The 26,655-nt window shown below is 40.5% G+C and overlaps 1 protein-coding gene across 1 annotated transcript in view; it reads left to right on the top strand.

Moving 5' to 3' along the window:
- GRIN2D (glutamate ionotropic receptor NMDA type subunit 2D) overlaps window positions 1-26,655 on the top strand; it is a 312,180-nt gene that overhangs the window by 70,040 nt on the left and 215,485 nt on the right. The window contains exons 3-5 of the mRNA XM_075839954.1: window positions 203-317; window positions 5,893-6,104; window positions 20,436-20,604. Of these exons, the coding sequence (XP_075696069.1) occupies window positions 203-317; window positions 5,893-6,104; window positions 20,436-20,604 (496 nt within the window). The remainder of the gene's footprint in view (window positions 1-202; window positions 318-5,892; window positions 6,105-20,435; window positions 20,605-26,655) is intronic.

Here is a 26,655-nt window from a genome sequence, read left to right as displayed (position 1 = left end):
CTAAATACTTGTGTAACAGAATTGTTATCTATTATTAAGACAATGTGGACAGATTAATGACCTATGTTAGCTAGATGCGCAGATTGCTACTTTTGTAGACCTTTGGTAGATTAGTCAATCAAGCATAAGGACCCTAGAGTAGGATGCCACATGCAGTACCTTGCTGATGTCATTTACGGAGACTGGCGTGCTCTCTTAACAGATATTTCATGAACATCTCCTGGGGAGGAAAGGACTTCTCATTTAATGACGATGGCTACCTCATCAATCCTGCGCTTGTGGTGATTGCTCTCAACAAGGAAAGGAACTGGGAGGTGGTGAGTGCCTGTGGTTTTAGTATTCTCTGAACTTTAGCTTGATGCAAAATGGCTGTTCTGTATTTGTCTTCAAATCTTCATAATAGGAGTTCCTTGTTCCATTTCTTCCTGTATTTTTCCTGTAAATGTTAATTTCATTTATAATAAAAAGTGAGGTTTAGCCAAGTACATAGACCAAGCCAAGATATCTAAGCCATTCATGTCTGTTGAAAGCTGTTAATAAGATTTTGACAAGAACGGGGATGATGTCACAAGTTTTACTAGTTCTATTTTACTTGATAAAGTTGAATTTCCTTCTTTCCTATCTGTGTTAGTGTTTGTGGATCATTTAGAGTTGTCCAGAGGGCCCTTGACTCAAGTAAATTATGCAGGTTCCAATGTTCTCAAGGACAGCCTATCAATACCACGCGCGTTAAATGAGAATGCTTGTAATTGACTCATAAAATTTATATGTAGTTTTCAGCAGTGCACTTTCATATTTTTCAGACATAAAGTACTGAGCTGCCAAGTGTTTTATTATTATTATTCATGGCCAATTTTATGTTTTTGTGCATAAAGCAAGCTATATTTTATAAACATCTATTTGTGCTCTAAATGCACACGTTTTACCTGTAACAGGCAATGTTCCCTCTACACAGTAAATGTTATGGAGTTACTACACTGACTTCTCACCTTGCTCCTGCTCCCTATGTTCCCCCCTATGTGTTTGTTTGTTTGTTTGTTTGTTTGTTTGTTTGTTTGTTTGGCTGCTGCACGGTTTTGCTTTAGGTTTCTTGTTGCCGCTGTTACCTGCTCGCGTAGACCTCGTGTGTGTGTTTTTCCGGAATTTAAAGAGTCAGCACATACGAAGTCCTGTGGTGCTGACCGTTGTTCTTCTTAGGTCATTTATACATTTCCTGCTATGCCTCCGTATTCTGTAGCCAATACTTTTTCTGTCCTCAGTTTCTGCCTTGGTTACCTCTCATATTAACCTGTTTGTTCCCATGTTCTGAACCCTCTGGCTTCTTTCATGGGGACTTTTAGTTCCGCCTGCCCTCGGAAATGACTCCTGTCTTTGTCTCCCAGCCCTGGTCCTGCCTTCTGGTGATTTTCCAGGTCTGCCCCTTGCTATATTCTCGACACTAACTCTAGTCTGCCATCCTAGCCTTCCTGTTCAGCTGATGTGAGACTCCTTGCAGGGCCAAGTTCTGGGGTTTCCCATTCAGCAAAGTCCATTTCTCCTTTTGAATGTTCAGGGTGAATCTCGTAAACATTCTTTTGACAAGAAGTCTTCCATCATGATATGGACAAATACAAAAATATACCTAATAAATAAGAAGAAATAAGGACTGAAGGAAAAAATATTTTTCTACAAAAGTGAGAGAAATTAAAAATGGAAAAAAGGATGATGGAAAAGAGCTCTAAATGAATTTCCCACTGTGTGCCCCCAGTGTAAGTTTTATTACAAATCATGCTTTCAGTTAATATTAGGGAAAAAAAATAATTCCACATAATAACAATGGTTAATAATTTAGAGATGAAGGATTCAATATCCAGTCAAAACCATATGTCCCTTAGAGCAGGGCCTCAGTAATAGTGCGACCTGTGAAAGACTTCTAGTCCCTGGGTATCATCTGTATGGTGGCTGATAGAAAAACCTTTTCAATTTCTGCTAATTGTTCTACTATCAGTGACAACAATGTAATGCCAGCAGTGTCCCTGGCATTGCCAGTGCAAACTGTGTTGTAAAGCTGAAATATTTGTCCCAGAAGGCTAATATCTTGGTAAAGCTCCAAGAAACATGTAGGCAGGTACCAGTAGTCTCATGGCAGCTAGAACTTGTTTTTTCTGTTACTCAATCCATTTTGTGGAATGACTCTACATTCGCTATAACACATAACAGTTTTTTTCCTATTTGTCTGCCTTTCAATAGGTGGTCTACCAGGCTTCCAAGGTTCACATCTTATTTTTTTGGAGATAGCTAGGAGTCATAACAGTGTCCATTTCTTGCTGTCAAACAGATATTGAAGAAACAGATTTAACTAAGAAACCGCAATTGTTATAATATCATTTTTTAGCAACTTGAAAGGAAAGGGCAACTTAAGAATTTAGATTTAATTGTAATTTGACTTTACATTAAATAATTGTATCTTTGTTAAAGTTATCAGGTTATGAAAGTCTTTTTTTTCTTTTTGCTTCTCCCCCCTCCTTATAAACAGGTCAGAAATTCTCTTCTGATTAATGTCATAATAAATCTTTATAGGGGCTGAAGCTCGAGTTGTAAGATGTATTTATTATTTAGCTAAATATGAGCTGTGTAAATCCATCCTCAGTAAACCTAAAGTGAATCTCCACCATTTAGCACAATGTTGTTCTTAGGTCTAAAATTCTGTGCTGATTATATGTCTTTATAGTAGTTAGAGCTTTGTTTTCTGTTACAGAGCTCCAAATCCCCTTCCTAGATATATTGTAGAATTATAACACAACATTCTGTCTGCCCTAACCACTATAAGGAGCTTAGCAGCTTAGTGCATATTGTTTTATTGTTGAGTTCAGGCAGTGTGGAGTAAGTAAACTCCTTCCAGCGGCAGCCAGCCACAATGGTATGTTTTAATTTCATGGTGGTATGGACTTTATCCAGAGAATTCCAAGTTCCTGTCCCATGAATAGTCACCAATAGTAACTGCTGACAGCTTACAGATGATATTTCCAAAGCAAAGTACACCTACACAGGTGGACAGGATCCAAAAAAACTTGATGCTAAGGCAAGGTATAGCAGAACTGAGCAGGTTTAAATAATCAGTGGTGATCAGCCACGCCGACCACCGAGTCGCTGACATAGACCTGTCCCTTTAAGACCAGAATAACCAGGCCTGTCCTTTTAAGATTTGGCAGAGCTTGTGCGAGAAAGGCAAGATGAGACCAGGAAAGGAACATCAGTCATACAGCTATTCGCAGAATATTTAAATCTATGTCTATACAGGGGATTTTGAGCTCTTCATCAGAAAAACAAAACTCTGACTACTATAAAGCTATATTAACTACTTGGCACCACCTGCTTTACATTAACGTCACTAAGAGTCTGCAGTTAAAGACCAGGCATAGTATGGCATGGTGATGATGTGGGCACAAAGATCGGCGATAGCTACCTTTGTCCCTCCATCACCAACCCAACAGGGATCGACAATTAAATATGGCAGCCAGGGGTCAAAGAAAGGCTTCCATGACTGCCATATGTGGGTGCTTATTAGGCTGTGCTTTAGGCATGGCCTAATAGGTGCCTGCATTATTTATTAAAAGTAATATCAATATGGAAAAGTTTCCTAGTGAGCCAGATAAAGTTAAATAAAGATTAAGAAAAGGACAAATAAAATAAACAATAAATATTCTTTCCCCATAAAAATAGCATTTACTGAAAAAAAGTGATGAGATTTATAAAAAAAAAAATATATATTTGATACCCCCGTAAGCATATTACCTGCAGAATAAGGCCTCATTCACATGAGCATATCAGGTTCACACGTGTGAAAAACGCACGTGAATCTTGTCCGCGTGTGTTGCGCTATGCATCAGTGTGCTTTGCGAGTGGCATGTGTTATTCACGCACTCACAAAGCACATTTTTATTTTTTTAATTATTATTTTCAATTGAATTGATGTGCAAATCACGCACCACACACAGATGTGCACCTATTGACTTCAATGGGCGCATAGGTGCGTGAAAACGCACCAATATAGGACATGCAGTGAGTTTCACGCAGTGGACTCTCGCTGCGTGAAAACTCACAAATGTGTGAACGGCCCCATTAAAGTCAATGGGTCCGTGTGCTGTGCGTGGTTTCCATGCGCAGCACACGGACGTTATTCACGTTTGTGTGAATGGGCCCTTAATGGAACATGTTATTTTTTACTGCATGGTAAACGGCATCAATAAAATCTGCAAAATGCAATGTGTCGCAAACAAGCTCTCAAACATGAACTGTATGTGCTATAAATGGAAAAAAATAAAATAAACATTATGGCCTTCAGAATGCCGTGAAGCAAAACGAAAAAATTCCCTGCGTTCTCAACACCAAAATTGTCTGCGCCCCTCAGGAGTTAAAAGACCAAGTATTCTATATAATCCCCATCGTTTTACGTGTTTATTTTTCTTCCACAATTCTATTCTTTTTAACTCTTTGAACACCAACATGTCTACTGAACCAGGAGTCTATTACCTGGCTGAAAGGAAAACCAGATCAAGCTTTTTTTTCTAAATTAAAATGATGTCTTCCTAGACCTTAGCTGATCCAAATCACCCTTCACACTTTCCTGTTTAAAAGTAAAACTCTTCTTTTTTTTATATGAACATTTACACATACATTGGTGCTATTTTACTTGGAACCTTTGTTCTCACCTTTTGCACTCTCCGATTATACTACCAACTGATATAACACCAGGCTGATCTGAGCTGACATTCACCCACGAACATTTTGAACTGCATGACAGAGTCCTTGAGTCATTAAAAGTGTAATTAATGGCATCTAGGCTAAGGAAACAGTTATTTCCCATGCTGGGATTTATTTTTTACCATGTGTACTATTTGTGGCCTTTTCAGTGTGCGGACAAAGGGGACAAAAATAGAGATGTTTATAACACTGAGTCAAAGCCGTGTAATCTGTAAAAAAAATAAATCCACTACATGACTAGAAGTATGTGGAAACCTAAACAACACATTCATATGTGTTTGTTCTAATTCCAAAATCATGGGTATTTATATATGTAGTATATGGAATTACTATTTTTACTACTTTTATAGTCTCCCATTTTGAGGAAGGCCTTTCCACTAGAATTTTCTACATGACTGCAAGCATTTTAATATATTGAGCAGTGAGAACATTAGTGAGAACTGGCATTATATTGAGCAATAAGGCCTGGCATGCAGTGGTTTTCCAGCTAAACCAAAGACTGTTTAATATTTAATAGGGTTGAGGTTCAGCTTTGTGTAGGCCATACTAGTTGAATTATGTAGAAACATAAAAAATAATTTGCTAAAGGACATTGTTTTGAGCAAAAGCTGCATTATTGTTGCTGAAATAGGGATGATTGTTATCCAAACTGTTGCCATTATGCACATAATTTCTCTACAACGCCATTGTATGTGTGTACCTATCACCAATAGACAGAATGAATGGGCAGAACCGATTAGCTGGCCCCATTCCCCTCTGGCTCCCACCAGCTTTCCTCGGCAGCACTTGACTGCACACAGTTAAATGGAAGATAGGCCATAGACAGTATTGCCAGATGGTTAAAGAGATATTCATCGCCCCAAGGAACATGTTTCTACTGCTCTAGATTCCCATGGTGGTGTGTTTTATATCATTACAGCCAATGCTTACGTACGGTGATCTAAGTCTTGTGTTTAGACGCTTGGCCATTTAACCCAATCCCAATTAGTAGTCAGTGTTGCTGTGAATGTTGAGGTGACAATTTTTATGACGTATGATAAAAAAAAAAATCAAACTAACATTTCTCATAGTTCTTATGAAAAGCATTTTGCATGGACTGCATATAATGTGGTAGCTTATCTGATATTATGCCTGTTTTCATTGCCCAAGGTTGGAATCTGGGAACATGGTGACCTGCGGATGAAATATCCCGTGTGGTCTCGTTATGGGAAGTTTCTGCAGCCTGTGGATGATGACCAGCATTTGACTGTGGCGACATTAGAGGAGCGACCATTTGTAATCGTGGAAGGTGTTGATCCAGCAACAGGAACCTGCATTAGAGACTCTGTGCCCTGCCGCAAGCAGCTCAACAAAACTGACAAGTACAGTATACTTTTACATATTGCCTATGAATCATTTGCCTGAAAATAGATGTTGTTAAATGGAAACTATGTAAAAAATTAATTAAAAAAATTCACAAAATTTTTTTTACATCCAAAAACATTTAAAAATATTTGCCTGAGAATTATAATGTAGCTTGACTTAATAGTGAAATCGGTTGCTTTTTCCTTATACTATAGGCAACACACATTATGGCATATTTGTCAAAGCATTTACACCACTGACACTCTTCTGTACTATTCACACTGTATATCTCAATCGGCACGTGCTGTGTTGATGAACATGGCACACACTACACTAAAATACCATGCTGTACAGATTGGCGGTACACCAGTATAAGTAAATATGTCCCATTGGGCTGATCATTGTAAATTAACGGGCCACAATATAGGATTGTGGCTCATGACAAGCGCAGAGAGTGGTTGTGCAGCCTCGATCTAAGTGCTCTAATTTTCTAAATGGGGTAATTTATGGGGCCTCGTCAGATCTTTTTTACTCTGTGATATCAATTCTTTTTTATTTTGAACTACATCTATTTCTTTTTTACTAAAAGACATAACCTTACTAAATATCTCTATGGATAACATAGAAAACGTCAGAGCATGTTGACTGTGTGTGTACTGAGCCCCAAATCTTTGAATACCCATTAAATACTGTAGTAATAAGGTATTTCTATCTCATTAATCAGTGAGAATTTGCCTGATCAGAGTTTTGCTGACATTTCTTTCATATTAAGGTGCAGTATTTCCATTTAAATATTATGCAATAAAGACTTATTTACAGATCTGTATTTAAGCTTACATAGTATCTTATGTAGGAAATATGGCTGCTTAGTTATACATTTATCTGTCAGCAAAGACATCTGTTCACAGATGTCTTCATCTCTAAACTAGATCCCTTTGGCAGTCAGTCTTGATCAACCTATATCCCAAAAAATCCACTCAGCAAAAACTTTTAAGCCATGAGAGCCTTTTTTCTTGCACTTGTGATATATAGAAATGTATAAATTACAATGCGCATTTTTTTTTAATATCCTTTAGTGAGCCTATACATTCCCTAATATAATCTTATTTTTGCAATTATACTCTTCAAAGTGGTGACTACTCAGATTATATACTTGTGAAGCTGCAGAGAATTTATATTACTAGCCCACAACCACTAAATCCAGCTCCAAAATATACATTAAGTGCCATTTATGGTAGCCTGTATTCTGCGAACTTATAAGCAAACACAGATGTCACAAAGGAGTCTTTGACTGTAAATGGGCTTACAGTGAAGTACAGTAAACTGATTCAGAAGTGTATAAATAAAAGAATATTGATTCATGTATCATCATGTATCCTGTTTTACCAAACTACTAAGAGTTAAAAGGGTAACTTTGTACCTCGGCCTTATAACTTCATAAAAATTGCAGAAAGTACTTCACACGTTTCATGGGGGATTTATACTTGACAGAACAAGATTATTAAATAATAGAACAAACACTTTTCGATTTTTCCTAAAAAATGTAATGTATGATAAACTCAACTATGCTATAAATAAAACTGATAAATTATAAATATTCTGATCAATGTGGTACGGAATACTCATAGTCTTAAATTTATGCTTTAAAGCTACAGTTCAAATGTAAGCACTTGTAGGAAGTAGAAAGACAAAGGTTATAAGATAATTACATTTTTACAATATACTTACCTCAGTCAGCCATTAGGTTTACATGCTCTACCCTTTTGTTAACATTACCACTGGTTGTCCTCATTTCATTATTTTGACAATATAAATCCAATTGTAGTTATCGATTTCCAAAGCTTTATGAATGAGTAATCATACTTAAAAGGCATTAAAGTGGTTGTGATTTTATTAACAGTTTGGTCTGGAATACAGTTTGAAAGGTATCGGTCATTGATAGGTTTTTAAAGTATACTACACTCCTCAACATACAAATTGCAATACCAAGAAGGGCAAGCCGTAAGGTTATGCAAATCGATGAAGTAGCAGGTGTTGCTTCAATCTGTGGCACGTGAGAGGGGCATAAAAGTAAGATTGAAAGCAACGTTTTTTAGCCACATGAAACCTAAAAATCAGATAAAGTCGTGTGGGATGATTGTGCAATGCCTCCTGTTTGATGACATGCCAGTTATCTCCACTTGTCGCAAACTGAGAGACCTTGATTTATCACTACAGCAGCTGGCTACGTGCCTAGGCCGAGATGTCAGCACTGTTCAATGTTGCATGTCCAGGAGGTTGGGAGAGCAACAAGGAATGAGAATGACTTCAAGAGGTGTGCGGAGGCGAGCCTCTGAATGGTTGTATCATCTGATTGGAAGAATGACGCGTAGTGATCTATTCTGTACTGCAAGTAAACTTGGACGTCATGTCCCAAGCCTAGGGCGGCAACCAGTGTCGACACAAACCATCAGAAGGCGTTTGTACAACATTGGGCTACGAGACAGACGTCCAGCTACAGGTGTTCTATTGACCACACTCCACCGCTCTCAAAGGCTTTCATGGTGCACAGCAAGACAGCAATAGAGCCTGCAATGGAGGTCTATTGTCTTCAGTGATGAGTCCAGCTTTTATCATTCTCTGCTTATAGGTGGGAGTCCTGAATGGTCAAATGCCCCCTATTGATTCAGAACTCCCTCATAAGGTAATTAAAAATGTATTTCCTAAATCATGTAGTCCCTTAAATAATCAAATGCTGGTTAATAGAAGTTTATCTTGGCTGCCTTTCTCTTAAAGAGAATCTGCCAGTATAACAGACCTATTGCAATAAGGATATCAGTATGATGCGCTAGTGGAGTTCTACTAGTGGGTACAATTTTACACACCAAAATAGCTCCATAACTGCCAAACAAAAAGCTTCATAGTGTATCACATGACTCTACTATGCAGCACTAAAGAAGAGCTATATGATAACGTTTTTGAGTCCTTTTTCTAAGGACACACAGAATGTATGTCATCTGATGACACCACAAAACCAGGAAGTACTATCTTTTCAGTCTCCTGTTTGTCATTTTATTTGGGGGGGGGGGGGTGTTTAATGGAAACAGTTACTCTCATCACTTTCATTTCAATAGGGCATCACCTTGATGCCCTGATTCAAAGGATCATAGCCTAAAATTAATCAGAACTTCCGTATTACTGAATCAAGATACTGAATGTCATTTAGTTACTAGGCCCTCTCCAACCAGAGCTGCCTTTCAATAACAAGTTAGTGCTGAAAAAAGGTAAGTTGCTAATAATTTGTGAAGCCACTCAGCACTAAGGCTTCGTTCACATCTGCGGCAGGGTCCCGTTCCGACATTCCATCTTTGCTTTCCGTCGGAACAGGACCCTGACTGACACAAACAAACCCTTGCACAACTGAGACAAACGGGAATAATTGGGACCGGATCCGTCACCATTGAAATCAATGGTGATGGAAATGGAAACCTTTGGTTTCTATTTGTGTCAGTCAGGGTCCCGTTCCCACGGAAAGCTCAGACGAATCATCGGAACGGGATTCATCGGAATTGGGTCCAAATGAACTTTGGCCAGTCCATGCTTAAAGTTTAGTGCATGGTAGTCAAATACTTGGGTCTGGCATTCCTCATAAGTTCCCTTATCCTAAAGCTACTTTTTTGACTAATGACTTCAACTCACTTATACTTCATGACTTCACATTAACAGTACTGTGATATGTCTACTGTATAACAATACAACACTGATAGATATTAGACTGAAACTGAAGCATAAACATCAATTGCTTTAATTATAAACTCTGTCTCCCAGTCTTCTTTGTTAATTTTGTACAGCTCCTTTGTTTTCATTTCTGCTGGAGGGGTCTATTCCACGGCAGGATCATTAAACACTGAAGACATTAAATATGCAGTACTTACAATTTATGGAAGGAGTCTTACATGTACGCAGACTTCACTGACTAAGACGGAGAAATGATTTAAGTGGCAACATTACTTGTATGCTGGCAAATAAGGCACATTCATAAATGTTAACAGTGAATATTTATCTTTAATTTGTTGTTGGTGGTTTATGGCTAGATTCCTGAGATAAGGCAGGGAAAAGTTGTACTGAATGGATTTGTCCCTTTTTTGCAAGAATATGGAAAATTATTATTATTTGCTGGGGCGGCAGTGCAAACTGACTATTGTTGGCATGTTTACATACACACATTCAAGTCCTGAAACATGTAAGTACATATCAGTGTCAGTAGAATTTTCAGTAATTATCATTCATTGATAAGCAATCAAAAAGTTAAGAAATCTTCTCATTACCTTCCCTTTGTAGAGAGCACTGCAAAACCTTTTCTCGAATGTTGTCATGTGATTGCATCCTTCCTCATTCAAGGATGTTTTGTAATTTCATCACATTAGTTTCTTTCCTTAAAGAGGCATTGTCACCACAATATAAGTGCCGTATCTGCAATGTAGGTTACAGCAGTGTTTTTTTTATTTAGAAAAACTATAAATTTTGACCAAGTTATGACCTATTTTAGATTTATGCTAATGACATTCTTAATGCCCAAGTGGGCGTTGTAAAGAGAAGTGTATGACGCTGACCAATCAGCGTCATACACTTCTCTCCATTCATGTACTCAGCACATAGTGATCTTGTGTTGTTCACGATGTGCTGTCACTTACTCACACATTAACATTACTGAAGTGTCTTGAGAGTGAATAAACATCGCCTCCAGCCAGGACGCGATGTCTATTCACAATCCCGACACTTCGGTAACGTTTGTATGGGACTTAATGACAGCAAGCGTGATCTCGCAAGATCACATTGTAAATGACAGTGTGATCTCACGAGATCACGCTTGCTGTCATTAAGACCCACACAAACGTTACCGAAGTGTCGGGATTGTTAATAGACATCGCGTCCTGGCTGGAGGTGATGTCTATTCACTCTCAAGACACTTCAGTAATGTTAATGTGTGAGTAAGTGACAGTACATGTGCTGAGTACATGAATGGAGAGAAGTGTATGATGCTCATTGGTCAGCGTCAGACACTTCTCTTTACAACGCCCACTTGATCAAAAGCTAAAAAACGCCCAGGGCATTAAGAAAGTCATTAGAATAAATCTAAAATAGGTCATAACTTGGTCAAAATTGATCGTTTTTCTAAATAAAAAACACTGCTGTTATCTACATTACAGCGCCGATCACATTATGTATAAGATATGGCACATATAATGTGGTGACAGAGCCTCTTTAAGTTGCTCCCCAAAGTGTGAAATGTCGTTGGTCATTTGTTCATTGCCCCCTCATGTGTCCAATCCCCCTGAATGAAACAAGACGACTATCTAACGCTCTCTAGTACAGAAAGTATTTTGATCATTTAGGCAGCGATACTCTAAGCAGAGGAAAGGGAGGGTGTATATCAAAATGCACAATTGAGATAAAGAGAATCATGGGATAGGTAGTTTGAGTGCTTTGTGCTGTAGAAGCGATCCCACAGAGGCAAAACAAACGCTATACCAGTAGTTGGAGATGGACATGAATGTTATCAAAATTTAAATGGTCACTAACTTTCAACAAACTTCACATTCATCAATAGTAAAAGTGAATATAAGAAACTTTGTAATCTATCTAATAAGAGGAAAATACCTCTTTCTTTACTTATAATTCTCCTTTCCTCCCCCCCTCCCTCCTAACTGTTCATTCACTCTGAAAATACTGCTAAATAGGTCTCCTAAAGATGGGGCAGGCTATTAGCTCAGTGAGAGAGAGGCAGAGAAAGACAGCTTCCTAGTAAGTGTTCTATCTCACCCCAGCGCTGGATTCACAGCTACACTGCTCATTACTGTTGTATGATGTCCTCCACGTTACTGCTGTTTCTGAGGACTGCAAAGAGATTGGGGAGCAGGATGTTCTCTTCTTTTGTGTGCAGTGTATGGCAGACATTATAGGAGATAGCCTCCATCCACTAGCTCATGGAAAACTATGGATTAGAGAGAGAGCATGCCAAGGTGAAAAATACTAAAATTGCAGGATGCAAATCATATGATGGCCAGAATTAGTGTTAGTCCTCTTATACACACACATGACATCTAGTTCTGAAACAACAGAACAGCACAAGAACAGAGATAACAGGTATTTTTTTGCATAGAACTTATGGTTGATGCAAATTTGTTGCATATGAATATAGATTCTCTGGATTCCCACTTTGGACAGTCCATTTTGTTCAGAAGCATTCCCTGGAAAGAAATCTGGGACCCCCAACAATCAGCTGTACTTTTCAGAGGAAACTTTTCAGAGGAAAGTTCCCAGCTGTGCCACTGCAGGAGTGATGGTGTTAATTAAAATCAATCTCAAATAATATCTGTGTAATGCATGGTATGGTCTCCCTCTATTAACTCAGAATGCCCCAGTAAGGTATTTGAAAATGGGTTTTCTAAACCAGACAACTCACTTAAGAATTGCCTTCCACAGTGCACATAGATCAATAATACTTACTTTGTGGCCTGTACAATGAGCAAATGTTCTAGGTGCCTGACAAAAGCTAAAACAAGAACTGATAACATACAGCTTATACTTTACATTAAAGATAAGTAAATTGTTGATAATTTGCTTTGTTGCAGTTTTACCAGCAGGCAAAGTTTCTATTACAGAGAGAGTTGTATTTACCACATATAAGTCAATACGGAGGCTAAAGAGCTGAAATATGGATTCGTATTTCTGCCTGCATTGTCTTTGATATGCGGTAAATATGGCTAAGTAAATGAAAATTTGCGCAATGGTCAAATACAAACACTACTTTTGATCCATTAAAAATAAATAAATTCTTCAAAGGACATATAGGTGATATCTGTTATGGGAAATACCCTTTAATTAATATATTAGGATATTCCTATTGAGAGTAATGCTTCAATAGGGCTCAGCAACAGTAGCACAAATCAAAATCCCCATAGATGACCGCCCAATGCCTGCATTCTTTGAATGAAGGGAGGAGAGGGACCATTGCCCATGCATTGTCTAATATGCATGCATGGTACTGATGCTGTCAGGAGGTATCCACAAGGAACTTAAATTCCCTGACTCTGCGCTCTTTGTTTATTTATTTGTTTACATTCCTACTTCAAAAGGTAGGACTTTAGGTAATAGATGTATATAAGTGAATTGCTCACAAAGTAAATCTCCAAAGGTGGAGCTTTAATTTTAAATTGTGTGTTGAACTGTAGAAAGAAAATGTGCATATTATTATGATTATTATTATTAATAATAATCATCATAATAATAACAATAATTTTATGTAACTATTTTTGTTAAATTATGTTTTGCTTTATTACATGTTTACAAATGGAGGGCCAATAAATTACATGGCCTTTTTTTTTCTTGAATCTCTATGTTTCAATGTGTAGTTTGTCTTTTGTAGTAACGTATTCAGATAATCAGAATTATACCAATTAAGTCAGCGTTTATAGTAGCACATGGACAAGTCTAAAGGGGATTTTACACTGTACGATTATCGTGTAGACAAGCGTTCATATAACGCTTCTTGCCGATAATTGTCCTGTGTAAACAGAGCAGCGATCAGCAGATGAACGAGCAAATGCTTGATCATCTGCTGATTGTATCGTTTTAAAAAAGTTAATTATTATCACTGTCGGCAGCGCATCTCCCGCACATCTACGCGCTGACGACATGATAATAATGTATGGGGACGAGCGAACGGAGTAACGACCACTCGTCCCCATCCATAGCTCGGTGTGACTGGAGCAAACGAGCGCTGATTAATGATTTCTTGTTGATCGGCGGTCACTGCATCGGCCAAGTGTCGGCCGGTCTAAAAGGCTATTTAAGGTAGCAGCAAGGTTAACAATACTGCGTGTTTTTTCTGGTCTCTGACTATGATTCCATCTGATCAATGACCATATAATCAACCTGCCCTACTGATAAGGGGTTGTTATTATTAGCCTTGCCTTAATGTAAATTCCTATAAATCCTCACGCAGAGTTTACATTGGCTCAGTATATTCTTAAATATAATTACAAAGGACCTAAAAAATCAACTCATTTAGCTCTAGCAATGAGGTCAAAAATCATTAGCAGAAACAAAGATTTGTGAAATGAACTAATTTTAAATTCTTCAGATAACAGTATTCAATTTATATTAACCCTTTCAGGACCAAGGATCATTGATGCCTCAATGACCAGGCCTAAATTTAAAGTTTTGGCATACATTCTTTTAAACAGTCATAACTTCTGAACTACTTCGGATAACTTAACCATTTTTTTAGGGTTTGTTTTTTTTGCAACAAATCACACTTTTAAAAAATATTTTTTTTTACTACATATGCAACACATACTTTATATTACAACGAAACATTTGATCCAAAACAGTGCCAGATTTAGTGTAATTTATTAAATTACACTACATAGTTAATGTATGACTTAATTAACTAACAATTTATGATCACGCTAACTAACCTACTATTCCTGCCTGCCTATTCTAACACTAAGGGGCATCGGGAATACAAAGTATATACTTTCTATATACTTTGTAAATGTATATATATATTTATATGTGTGTGTGTGTCTATTTATATGTGTGTGTGTGTGTGCGTGCGCATATATTTATATATAAATATACTGTATATGTGCGTGTGTGTGTACATATATATATATATATATATATATATATATATATATATATATACACATATACACACACACACATTTGTATGTAATGCTTTTATTTACTTGCCTTCTGTCTTCTCTCGATCAGTCTCCTTCTCTCTGAAACACTGTGACAGAGTGAAGGAGGCTGAGAGGAGAAGACAAGTGGGAAAAGTTTGTTTGGAAACAAACTTTTCAGAGATCACCATGATTGGTTAATCATGGTGATCACATGCTCTGTAGCCGAACCAATCGGTTTGGCAGTCAGAGAACAGGTTACTGGGAAGCCGGGGACACTGACACCGCCGGCGTCAGAGCTATCTCCCCAGCGCTATGCCGGCAGATGCAGAGGTCTGTAGATTCACGCCCTGCTGCACGGGGTATATGCGGATAGGACGTGAATCTACAGATTGTCGGCATGAAAGGGGTTATATTTTAAAAACTCTGGACACAAGTTGTTCTGTTGACAAATTAATACAAATTAAGTAGAAATGCATATTAAAGGGATTGTCTGATATAGAAAGCATTTTAAACCACTTCTCTATGCTATAGTGCAGCCATCAGATCACAATTAGCATTAACCATTAGTTTACTGCCCCATGTGCCAGATGGATGTTATATGTTCCCATGACAACAGCCTAAATGAAGATCTTCACTTCAAGCATTGGTGCTGTAATGTTAAACATAGTGCTACCATTGCAACCTTTATTTATAATCTTGAAGGTCTTTAGGTTTTATAGTTTATCTGCTCAGTTTCACTGTAATCGTGGAACATGGCGAAACCAAGATTCATCTAAATGAGAGTAAAGTCTGTAAGCTTCCATTTTTTTCCTCTGTTGCCCACTGAGCCATGACCTTATCTTTGTTTTGCCAGATACAAAGAATAGAGTTGCACAATATTTTTTTTAGCCTAGCAGTCACAAATGTTTCAGATCTCTCTCTCAATTCTTCATCGTACAACTCAGACAATTTAACTCACATTGCAGCTAGAGTGAGAAAAGGTCATGGATCCCTTACCCAGTCATCAAAGTGACAAAGTGGGTAAAAGAACGAGCAGTTTAATGAAGAGTTGTGGTGTCACAACAGAAAAAAAACATCTATTCTGCCCGCAGATAATAGCCTTTTTTCTTCTTCCGGGTGTAATATGCCACTTTCTCTTTTCTCTCCTGTCCATTACTTAAAGCTTTTAGTCTTCTTGTTCTTCCCTTTCATTTGTGATGTTTATTGCTGTTTAACAGGCAAGCACTACTGTACTAAGACAACCTAAAAATACATCTATTTTTTGAATCAGCGCTACCCAACACAGTCCTCCTTTAGTTGAAGAGTGTATGCGGGATTGCATTGGGCATTTCATCAGTAGTGTCAGAAATGATACCATTTTTTTCAGTGCGTAAATACCATTAAAAAATTACCTTTGTGAGGTGCGATAGTGAAACTGTCAAAATACTTGATAGTGTTAGAACATATGTTTTGAATCAACATACAAAAGTTTGATAATACACTCCTCAACATTGAGGCTAGTAAATTCTAGATTAGAAGCATGAAATAAACTGAGGTGCATATCTTACAAAGTTTTTAAGTGGATCACTAGAGGTAAGCATTCAGCAATGGTTTTCCATTTGAAAGTATGAAAATACAATAAATGTTTTGTGTTGAGAAATTAAGCCAAAATTAATCAATGGATATCCGTATATACACTCTTCAACATTGAAATTGCAACACAAAGAAGAAAAAGTTTTGGAGTTGTGGAAATCACAAGATCAATAGACATGTTATTGATATGCAAATGATGAAAAAAATGGAAAAAAATATTCCAAACATCTTGATATATTCAGTATCGAGTATGAGTGCCACGCGCAGAAATATACGCACTTACACGCCTTGGCATGCTATCTATGAGGTTATTAATGGTTGTCTGAGAAATGTTATGCCACACTGAATGCACTTGGGCACGCATATTATCAAGATTGGCTGCTGACAGCTCCCTTTGCAATTGCTGACCTATGACGTCCCAGATGTGCTCGATGGGAGACAAGTCCGGAGACGCAGCAGGCCATGGTAGCACGTTTAGACCACGCAGGCTGCTCACAGTAGTGCTAGCAACACGTGGCCTGGCGTTCTGTGGAAAAATAACCATACCACTGGTTCCACGACCAAATCAAAGTAATGCCGAGCTGTTAGTGTACTTGAAATGAAGACTACAGGGGTCCGGCTACCGTGCATTATGCCACCCCACACCATAATCTTCGGAGTAGGACTGGTGTGACGTTCCCTTGTGAAAGCCTCTTTATGGCATTGCCTACGTGGTCTCCAGACCAATCTCCGGCTATCATTGTGTTCAAGACAAGTGGATAGGCTATACCAATTTTTTTTAAAAACTGATAGTTTAAAAATAAAATGTGTGTTTTGTCACCATATTCTGAGAGCCATAACTTTTTTTTTCCATTGATTGAGCGGTATGAGGGCATATTTTTTGCGGGCCGAGCTGTAGTTCCTATTGGTACAATTTTGGGGTGCATTAGACTTTTTGATCACTTTTTATTACATTTTTTTGTGGGAGATGAAAAAATTCTGGCATTAGAAAAATCAAGTGTGTTCTGATACTTCACCTACTACATCTAACCTCCTTGATATTGGGGACGGTGAGAAACTTTTCCTGGAGACAGTGTGTTGAATTTTTAATCTTTATATATGTATTCCTGAGTGGATTGTTGGACTTTATCCACTGCAATTGGCTGCTAAACTGATTAGAGATTAGTGCAATCCATGAGTCATTACATTATACTGTATGTCATGATGTTTACCTACTATTTATTTTCTTCAGCGTTGGCTGCTGGCTGCTTTTAGGCTATGCTCCATTAGAAACAGCTTTAATCAGTTACTTCAGCTTAGCTGTATTGTCTAACGTGCTGGGGCAGATACAAGAGTTGTATCCGTACGATTCTCCATTGTTCCCCTGAACTTCTTGTTAAAATAACAGTCAGCTCAGGGAAAAGTAGGATCCCGACTTGGTCCTCTCTGCACTCAATTGTATTCTTAGGACACAGATACAATTGAACAGCTAACTAGCTGTGCCTGTTGCAAGTGAACCATTGTATCCTTGCCTCATCATTCACGCTTTTTTTGTGATGCTGGTGACGCAGTGACATAATCGCGCTGCCTGCAACATTTCACAGAAGCAGGCTTGGCCAGAAGAGGCAAGGGTTGCACAATTGGATTACAGCATAGGACTAGGGACAGGGGAGTATGTATACTTGTTTTAAGTGGCACATAGCTTGTGGTACTTTCTATAGGGCAGTGGGACAAAGTGTGTGACAATATCTACAGGGGTGCACTGTCTCCAGTGGACACAGAGTATGTGGCACTATATTTGGGGGCACAGCATGTGGCAATACGTATCTTTAGGAGGCACTGTGTGTATGTGGTGCTTTAGTTTTGTTGGTATTTGCATGGGAAAGAGTCTATGGCACATTTCAGAGGGCACAGCATGTGGTACTATTTTTATGGGGCACTGTGTGAGTGGCATTTTATTTTCAGGGGGCACAATGTGTGATACAATTATATTCAGGGGCACAGTGTGTGGTGGGACATTGAGAGGCACAGTGTATGTAGGTATTATTTTCAGGGGGCACAGTGTGTGTGGCACTATGAGGATTTTGTGATAGTATATAGATGTGCAGATGTTTTGCAAAAGCCACCTGGATGTCAAATTCTGCAGAGATAGGTCATGGCCTGGAGAAGTCGTCAAGGTGGCCTCGACTGGATGGAGAACAACATGGAAGAGAACGAGAAGATGTCACGTGTGAGTCACTAAATGCAAATGTTTATTCTCCCTCTGACTGATCAGTACCATTAGTGAAACCGCAACTCCAAGCATAGCCTTACCATTGTTCAGGCCATACTGGGAGCTATAGTTTCATGCCATATAAATTTACATGGCAGCAGCTTATCTGGCTGCAACGTATCTAATTGCTAAACTGTGTTTGTGCTGGTGCTGTCTATATGTTCTGGGCTTAGTTCTGGTTCTGTATTTATATTCTAAGCTTAGCTATGGTACCGTATATATGTAATGAGTGGGGTACTGGTGTTGTATCTATGTACTGAGCTTGGTTCTGGTGCTGTATATATGAACTGAGTTTTGTTTTGATGCTGTATTTATGTAGTAAGCTTGGTTCTGGTGCTGTGTATATATGTATATATATATATATATATATATATATATATATACACACATATACTGAGCTTTGTTCTGTGCTGTTTACATGTATTGAACTTTGTTATGGTGGTGTATATATTTACTGAGCTTTGTTCTGGTGCTGTATTTATGTAGTGAGCTTGTTCTGTTGCTGTATCTATGTACCGAGCTTTGTTTTGTTGCTGTATGTATGTACTGAGCTTGGTTCTGGTGCTGTATTTATGTACTGAGCTTAGTTCTGGTGCTGTATTTATGTATTTAGCTTGGTTCTGGCGCTGTATATATGTACTGAGATGGTTTATGGCACCATATATTTGCATTGAGCTTAATTCTGGATCCGTATAGATTCATTAAGCTTGAATCTGATCCTATATCTGAACACTTAGCTTTTGTTTTTTTTGATTTGTGAAAAAAAAATGAATTTTGCAGCGATGTGCTCCACATCTCCCTACCCTTCTCACAGTAAACAGCCTAAATACATTAGCTGCACACACCTATGGTACTGAATGTTCACATATAAGTCTGCAGTATACGTAATAGGTGAATTTAATACAGTATAGCGAGTGTGGCTAGGTAGGTGGGTATATATGCTTAATTAATTATATAAATAGTGTGGCAATTCTGTTACACATTTTTTGCAAAATGCACGCATATCTTTGTCAGCCAGGGAACCTCTTGTTAAAAATTTCAAACCCACCCCTGGGATGATAGAATATCTAATGTCTCATCAGAGATTCATCAGAGATTCCTGTTAAATAAGGTGGTTATGCAAAAGCCTTACTATAAAGGGTGCCGAGGTTACGGTTGTACCCAGACCCATAATTCAGATGGGTCCCAAAACAGCATAAAACCTCATATGCAAACATATATTTTACACTTCTTAATTTTGTTTTGTAATTGTGGTACAGTTCTCGATCTAGTAATTTTGCTGTCTTTAACACAGTGGGGCAAATTTATCATTACATTTTGCCGCCTTTCTGGAGTAGATAGAAATTTGGGTCAAGCGCCCTGTTTCTATAGCCACTGCACTAATTTTTCAGTCACATACGAATTTGTCTGATAAAGGACCCAGTATTGTTCTTTTTTTGTGGCATTTTCATCAACAGAACGTAGTCTTTGTTGATAAATCTGGAACACGCTGCACCCCAGTGCACAGTTTGTACAGTGCACGAATATTATTCTCTCTAATGTCTCCATATACATAGCTAGACAAATAAATAATTAGTGCATATAGTAGGCTTTATGTACTGTATATTAAACATATATACTGGAATTGTTTTCCATAGAAACCAATCTTATCTTTTTCCATTCTTTTTAAACTTCTCCAACCCTAAAATCCATAAAAAGTCAAGGTCCACTTTGTGAAAGAAAATTTATTTGGAGATTTATTGTATTTTAAGATCTTAGGGTTTAAATTCTCTTAAAATATCTTTTCATTGTTGTTGTTTTTAAATAAATGTAAACTTGACTAACTATGACATTTTACCCGTTTGTCTATACAGCCATATGACAGACCCCATTATATTTGTCAAGCAATGCTGTAAAGGATTCTGCATCGATATTCTTAAACGTCTTTCCAAAACCATTGGATTTACTTATGATCTTTATCTTGTGACTAATGGAAAGCATGGGAAGAAGATAGAGGGAGTATGGAATGGAATGATTGGAGAGGTAAGATATAATTAGTTCTGTAACATCGTATCATGGTACTATTTTGTTTTTATTGTTTGTGTGTAATGTTCATTCAATATGCTATACATTCAGTTACATTATGTTGAGTTGTGTTAAAGAGGTTGTCCAGGCATTTTATATTGATGGCCTATCCTAAGGATAGGTCATCAATATCAGATTGATGGGGGTTCGACTCGCAGTCCCTTCAGTCAGCTGATTGGTGGGGGTGCCTCGGATTCCGACCCTGATCGATCTGATATTGATGACCTATCCTAAGGATAAACCATCACTATAAAATGCCTGGACAACCCCTTTAAATCGTAACCTGCTAAACACAAAATAAAAGTCTGATCTAAGTCACAATTTTATAGACAAACACAATTTAACTAAACTAATAACACATAAACAATGGCACCGTTCATGTTTTGACCCATGCCTGGAGGAAAACTACTTTCCGAAGACCTAGGACAAGGGTCAGCAACAACCAAGGCTGATTCTAGCTTTTCTGTGTGAAGGATTTGCCTGACACAGCTTCTGTGTCGACGCCCGTGGTTAATCAGCCTGCATCTGTTCCTAGGTCTGCTAGAGTGACTCGATCTGCTACCACTCAGGCTGGGAGAGCCTATCGCAGCCTGGCCAGACGGTTCTAGCTCCCGCCCCTGGTCCACTTATACCTTCATTTGCTGCTTGTCCTTTGCCTGTGATTCTTCTGTTTCCTGGCTCTGCTCTTCCTGCGTTTACTATTGACCTCTGCTTCATATAGACCCTTTGCTTGACTGACTATTCTCCTGCTCTGCATTTGTTACCTCGTACACTCCTGGTTTGACTCGGCTCGTCCACTACTCTGTTGCTCACGGTGTTGCCGTGGGCAACTGCCCCACATTCCTTTGCTTTTGTGTTCCCTTGTCTTGTTTGTCTGTCGTGCACATATTGAGCGTAGGGACCATCGCCCAGTTGTACACCGTCGCCTAGGATGGGCTGTGCAAGTAGGCAGGGACTGAGTGGCGGGTAGATTAGGGCTCACCTGTCTGTCTCCCTGTCCTGACATTACATTCTGCTGCCTGAAGGCGAAAATTTAAATGGCGCCCCCCAGATTTTGATTGACATCCCCCTGGCTATTCTATATTACTAGCAGCCTCCTCCAACTCTTGTGGAAGCGCTGTTGCCTTGTGCTCCCCTAGCACACACGGTTCAGCGATGAAGCCAGGCAGAGTACACCTCACTGCATGTTGTGTGCCCAAGTAGTAAAAGGCAATGGTGCATCCGAGAAAGTTGGAGGAAACTGGTAGTGATGTATAACAGCCAGGGGGCATCAATTAAGCATGGAATGGTGGGTTTGGAAGCAGGACTATGTGACTCTTCAAGAAAGCGGCACCGCTCCATGAATGATTAATTAGCATACAACGTGCGCCGTTTTGAATGTTGTTTTTATAGACTTTGCGGCATCTGAAAAAAACATACAAAGGAATGTTTGGAAATATTGTCAGGTCATGTATTATCGCCTGGTAGCAGTTTAAGGGGTTAAAACTAGCAGACTGGTTCCCATTAATTATACAATGAATTGAAAACAATTCCATCTGCCCTGCAATTTTGATATTATAAATATATCCTATATAATTACAGAACCAAGCTCAGTACATAAATACAGCACCAGAACCAAGCTCAGTGCATATATACAGCACCAGAACAAGGTTCAGTACCTATATAGAGCACCAGGACCAGGCTCGGTACATAAATACAACACCAGAACCAAGCTCAGTACATAAATACAGCACCATAACCAAGCTCAGTACATAAATACAGCATCAGAAAAAAGCTCAGTACATATATACAGCATCAGAACAAAGCTCAGTACATAAATACAGCATCAGAACTAAACTCAGTACATATATACAGCACCAGAACTGTAAAGGATCTGCCAGGCACTATGTCTGGGTATACTCCCAGGATTAATCAGTCGACACCTGAGGCCAGACCTCTGAGACTGACACCTGCTCCCACCAATCAGGGTGGCAGGCTCAGGAGTGGGAGAGCCTATCGCGGCCTGGTCAGTCAGAGTTAGCTCCGCCCCCTGTCCATTTATACCTGCCGTTTTCTCTTCCTCCTTGCTTGTTATTCTCTTGGATTCCTGGCCCCACTGCTGCCTTGCTCCAGCCTGCTTCTGCCGTGCTTCTGCCTTGCTTCAGTTCCGTTTATCCTGCGTTGCTCTGCCCCTGGCTTGCTTCTGCTCCGTGCTCCCGTTTGTATACTCCACTACTTCCTGATCCTGACTGGCTCTTTCCCGCTCCGTTTCCTCGCGGCGTTCCGTGGGCTACTGTATTCCCTTGCGTGTTCCCTGTTTGTACCCCCTTGCACTTAGACAGCGTAGGGACCGCCGCCCAGTTGTACCCCGTCGCCTAGGGCGGGTCGTTGCAAGTAGGCAGGGACAGGGCGGTGGGTAGATTAGGGCTCACTTGTTCCCTTCACCTCCTTCCGCCACTACATAATAACAAGCCCTTACCTAGTCTACCATTTCTTCTACGCTGACGCTATAATGGACCCCCTTGAGACCCTAACCCAGCAGATGCAGGGCCTCTCCCTACAGGTCCAGGCCCTGGCTCAGAGGGTCAATCAGTCTGACGCTGCCTTTGTAGTACCCCTCACCTCACCTTTAGAACCCAACCTCCAGTTACCTGACCGGTTCTCAGGGGACCGTAAGACTTTTCTCTCCTTCCGGGAGAGTTGCAGACTTTATTTCCGCCTAAGACCTCACTCCTCAGGTTCCGAGAACCAGCGGGTGGGTATCATTATATCCCGACTCCAGGAAGGGCCCCAAGAGTGGGCCTTCTCCTTGGCTCCTGACGCCCCTGAACTTTCCTCCGTTGATCGGTTTTTCTCTGCCCTCGGTCTCATTTACGACGAGACTGACAGGACTGCCTTAGCCGAGAGTCAGCTGGTGACCTTACGTCAGGGTAGGAGACCTGTTGAGGAATACTGTGCTGATTTTAGAAAGTGGTGCGTAGCTTCCCGGTGGAACGACCCGGCCCTAAAGTGCCAGTTTAGGTTAGGATTATCTGACGCCCTGAAGGATCTGCTGGTTAGCTACCCCTCTTCTGACTCCCTAGACCAGATTATGGCCCTAGCAGTACGACTTGACCGACGTCTCAGGGAACGTCAGCTTGAACGTTTCAATGTTTTCCCCTCTGACTGCCCTGCGATTCCCCCCGAGGTCCCGTCTCCTCGCTCTTCCACGGAGGACTCGGAGGTACCTATGCAACTCGGGGCCTCCATGTCCCCTCGACAACGTAGAGAGTTTCGCAGGAAGAATGGTCTCTGCTTCTATTGTGGGGACGACAAGCATCTACTGAACACCTGTCCCAGGCGCAAGAATAAGCAGCCGGAAAACTTCCGCGCCTAAGTGATCATCGGGGAGGTCACTTGGGCGCACAGGTATTTCCCGTTAATACTAAACGCAATAAGATTTTGCTTCCCTTTCAGGTCTCGTTTGCTGGCCGGTCTGCCACTGGCAGTGCCTTCGTGGATTCGGGCTCATCTGCTAATATCATGTCTGTGGAATTTGCTATGTCTCTAGAGATGCCTTTTATTGATTTACCTTATCCTATCCCCGTAGTGGGTATCGACTCCACTCCTCTTGCTAATGGTTATTTTACTCAGCATACTCCTGTTTTTGAACTCCGTGTTGGCTCCATGCATTTGGAGCAGTGCTCTGTACTGGTGATGCAGGGATTATCGTCCGATCTGGTATTAGGTCTTCCCTGGTTGCAGCTGCATAATCCCACGTTTGATTGGAATACTGGGGATCTCACCAAATGGGGTAGTGAATGCCTGATGTCATGTCTTTCGGTTAACTCTATTTCTCCCCGGGAGGAGGTAAACACGCTTCCTGAGTTTGTTCAGGACTTCGCTGATGTGTTTTCTAAGGAGGCCTCCGAGGTGTTGCCCCCTCATAGAGATTACGATTGCGCCATCGATTTGGTGCCTGATGCCAAGCTTCCTAAGGGGAGGATATTTAATCTTTCATGTCCTGAACGTAAAGCTATGAGGGAGTATATCCAAGAATGCCTGGCCAAGGGTTTCATTCGCCCCTCGACTTCTCCTGTAGGTGCTGGCTTCTTCTTCGTGGGGAAGAAGGATGGTGGTCTTAGGCCGTGCATTGATTATCGGAACTTGAATAAGGTCACAGTAAGGAACCAGTATCCCCTGCCTTTGATTCCGGATCTTTTTAATCAGGTTCAGGGGGCCCAATGGTTCTCTAAGTTCGATCTACGGGGGGCGTATAACCTTATCCGCATCAAAGAGGGGGATGAGTGGAAAACTGCGTTCAACACGCCCGAAGGTCATTTCGAATACCTAGTCATGCCCTTTGGGTTGTGTAATGCCCCTGCCGTCTTCCAGAATTTTATTAATGAAATCCTGAGAGATTACCTGGGTAATTTTCTTGTAGTGTACCTTGATGACATACTGGTGTTTTCCAAGGACTGGTCCTCGCACGTGGAGCATGTCAGGAAGGTCCTCCAGGTCCTTCGGGAAAATAATCTGTTTGCGAAGACCGAAAAATGTGTGTTTGGGGTACAGGAAATACCATTTTTAGGTCAAATCCTCACTCCTCATGAATTCCGCATGGACCCTGCCAAGGTTCAGGCTGTGGCGGAATGGGTCCAACCTGCCTCCCTGAAGGCGCTACAGTGTTTTTTGGGATTCGCTAACTATTACAGGAGATTTATTGCCAACTTCTCGGTCGTCGCTAAGCCTTTTACGGACCTCACTCGCAAGGGTGCTGATGTCCTCCATTGGCCCCCTGAGGCCGTCCAGGCTTTTGAGACCCTCAAGAAGTGCTTTATCTCGGCCCCCGTGCTGGTTCAGCCCAACCAAAGGGAGCCATTTATTGTGGAGGTTGACGCGTCCGAGGTGGGAGTGGGGGCCGTCTTGTCCCAGGGTACCAGCTCCCTCACCCATCTCCGCCCCTGTGCTTACTTCTCTAGGAAGTTTTCGTCCACGGAGTGTAACTATGATATTGGCAACCGCGAACTTTTAGCCATTAAATGGGCTTTTGAAGAGTGGCGTCACTTCTTGGAGGGGGCCAGACACCAGGTAACGGTCCTTACTGACCACAAGAATCTGGTTTTCCTAGAATCTGCCCGGAGGCTTAATCCTAGACAAGCTCGTTGGGCACTATTCTTTACCAGATTTAATTTCTTGGTTACCTATAGGGCTGGGTCCAAAAATATTAAGGCTGATGCACTGTCACGTAGTTTCATGGCTAATCCTCCTTCTGAGAAGGATCCTGCTTGTATTTTACCCCCTGGTATAATTGTTTCTGCCACTGATTCTGACTTAGCCTCTGACATCGCGGCTGATCAAGGTTCAGCTCCCGGGAACCTCCCTGGGGACAAACTGTTTGTCCCCCTGCAATACTGGCTAAGGGTGCTCAGGGAAAACCATGACTCCGCTCTATCTGGTCATCCTGGCATCTTGGGTACCAAACTCCTCATTACCAGAAACTATTGGTGGCCTGGGTTGCCTAAAGACGTTAGGGCTTACGTCGCCGCTTGTGAGGTCTGTGCTAGGTCCAAGACCCCTAGGTCCCGACCTGCGGGCTTACTACGTTCCTTGCCCATTCCCCAGAGACCTTGGACCCATATCTCCATGGATTTTATCACCGATTTGCCTCCATCTGAGGGCAAGTCGGTGGTGTGGGTGGTAGTAGACTGCTTCAGCAAGATGTACCACTTTGTGCCCCTTAAGAAACTACCTAACGCCAAGACGTTAGCTTCTTTGTTTGTGAAACACATTTTGCGTCTCCATGGGGCCCCAGTCAATATCGTTTCGGACAGAGGGGTACAATTTGTTTCCTTATTTTGGAGAGCTTTTTGTAAAAAATTGGAGATTGATCTGTCCTTCTCCTCCGCCTTCCATCCCGAAACTAATGGCCAAACGGAAAGGACTAACCAATCCCTGGAACAATATTTAAGGTGTTTCATTTCTGACTGTCAATTTGATTGGGTCTCATTCCTTCCCCTCGCCGAATTTTCCCTGAATAACCGGGTCAGT

This window comes from Rhinoderma darwinii, chromosome 10 (assembly GCF_050947455.1).
Source record: "Rhinoderma darwinii isolate aRhiDar2 chromosome 10, aRhiDar2.hap1, whole genome shotgun sequence".
Lineage (NCBI taxonomy): Eukaryota > Metazoa > Chordata > Amphibia > Anura > Rhinodermatidae > Rhinoderma > Rhinoderma darwinii.
This window is presented reverse-complemented; position numbering and strand designations above follow the sequence as displayed.